Here is a 1774-nt window from a genome sequence, read left to right as displayed (position 1 = left end):
CCCTCTGCATCATCCGACCAATTTGGATCATAAATTGGTAATGGTGTTTCTTCAATACCAATCCAATTCCACACATGCTAAATTAAGTCCCTTTGAAGATTAGTATGTGTAACTTCATTTCTGATTTTATTTCTTGTTTGAATCATCTGATAAACAAAATGATAACCATCATCTTCTTGAAAAAGCTCAGGTATTTTTTCATTTCTCTGACCTTTCCAATTCCACACTCCACTTTTACGTTCATTCTCAATAATCATATTATGCATTATAATGCATGCCTTCATTATGTCCCCAAGAACAACAACACTATGACAACACGCGCACAGAAGCCTTAAGAATATGTCATCTTGCCTACAAAACTCCAAACGTCCTTTCAATATCTTTTCTTGCAGCTTCTTGACATTGACTAAAGATCTTTTCATGCTTATTTCTTGGATAAAGAATGGATTGAACAAATGTGCCCCATTTTGGATAAATACCATCAACAAAATAATATCCCATATTGTAGCCATTACCATTCACATTAAAATTAACAGTAGGAGCCTCACCTAGCTTGCTCTAATGATTCAAAAACATGAGAATGATGAAGCACGTTAATGTCATTATGCGAACCTGGTAAGCCGAAGAAGCAATGTCAGATCCAACAATGTTTGTCTGCAACAGCTTCAAGTACCAAAGTTGGTTCCTTCTTGTACCCCACATGTTGTCCAGCCCATCCAGTTGGACAATTCTTCCACACCCAGTGCATACAGTCGATTGATCCAAGCATTCCTAGAAAACCCCTTTCCGCATTTTCAGCTAATATCCTAGTCATGTCTGCCTGAGTTGGTTGTCTCAAGTACTCTTCTTCAAACCCCGTGATTATTGCAGCACACCAACGCTTCATAGATACAGCTGCTGTGAAATCTCCAATTTGAAAATACTGATCCATTGAATCAGATGAACAACCAGTTGCTAATTGTTCAATTGCAGCTAATCTCTTCTGCAACCCAGAAGTTGTTTGCCGACCCAATCCATCCACCCTATCTTGGAAGTAGTCGTCGAATGCTGCAACTATTTTCAACATATACGTAAAAAGCTATCTTTGCATCTTTTACCTTTGCCTAAACTTATGAGGAGGCCACCTACAAGGTGTTGTGAAGTAATCCCTCATTATCTGTTGTTTACGTACATCACCACCATCTCTAAACATATATGATCTACCCATCACAGATCCACCTCGTTTGTCTGTATCCACATCTTCAATGGCTGCTTGAGCCATTAATGCCCCAGCAGTGTATAATAACTGCTGCCTCCTCCTCCTCCTTCGCCTCATCATATCATTATGCTCATCTCTTACTTTTTCCATGTAGTCATCTTCAGTGGAAGTACCAAAAGATGCGGTAATACTAGAAGACGAACTATTACTACTAGATCCCCATAAACTTTGGTTGTATGCAATTCTATCTTGTCTAGACATTGTTTTCAATATTTAGCTTGCTTGTGAGGAAGAAGATGGTTGTTTGTTTGATTTGGAAGAAGAGTAAAACGAAATATGTAAGGTAAGGTCACATGTGATAGCTAGATTTTGGTCCACTCTCCAATTGACAACACATTCTATCCAAATGTACTATATAGTGATAGCTGGATTTTTGTTCACTCTCCAATTGACAACACATTCTATCCAAATGTATCATAGTGATCAACACATACCCTCAATAATTTCAATGTATGGACCACCATCAATAAGATCAATCCATGGAAGCCGCAGTGGGATGGACCTATTAACCAGACG

The 1774-nt window shown here is 38.5% G+C and overlaps 1 protein-coding gene across 1 annotated transcript; it reads right to left on the bottom strand.

The window, feature by feature from the left end:
* Positions 1-351: 351 nt before the first annotated feature.
* Positions 352-1315, bottom strand: LOC147480280 (uncharacterized). The gene is made up of 4 exons (XM_086578606.1): positions 1168-1315; positions 821-1053; positions 674-730; positions 352-558 (listed from the first exon to the last, which is right to left on the bottom strand). Exons 1-4 carry the CDS (start codon positions 1313-1315, stop codon positions 352-354), a joined length of 645 nt encoding a protein of 214 aa, XP_086434732.1.
* Positions 1316-1774: the final 459 nt, after the last annotated feature.

The sequence above is a fragment of the Coptis chinensis genome, chromosome 8 (assembly GCF_015680905.1).
Source record: "Coptis chinensis isolate HL-2020 chromosome 8, ASM1568090v1, whole genome shotgun sequence".
In the NCBI taxonomy this organism is placed as follows: Eukaryota; Viridiplantae; Streptophyta; class Magnoliopsida; order Ranunculales; family Ranunculaceae; genus Coptis; species Coptis chinensis.
This window is presented reverse-complemented; position numbering and strand designations above follow the sequence as displayed.

Coding starts and splice junctions, on each gene's coding strand:
- LOC147480280 (XM_086578606.1), bottom strand. CDS start 1,315: ATGAGGCGAAGGAGGAGGAGGAGGCAGCAGTTATTATACACTGCTGGG. Junction 731..820: donor ACTTGAGACAACCAACTCAG/GCAGACATGACT, acceptor TGGGTGTGGAAG/AATTGTCCAACTGGATGGGC. Junction 559..673: donor ACAAGAAGGAACCAACTTTG/GTACTTGAAGCT, acceptor TTGAATCATTAG/AGCAAGCTAGGTGAGGCTCC.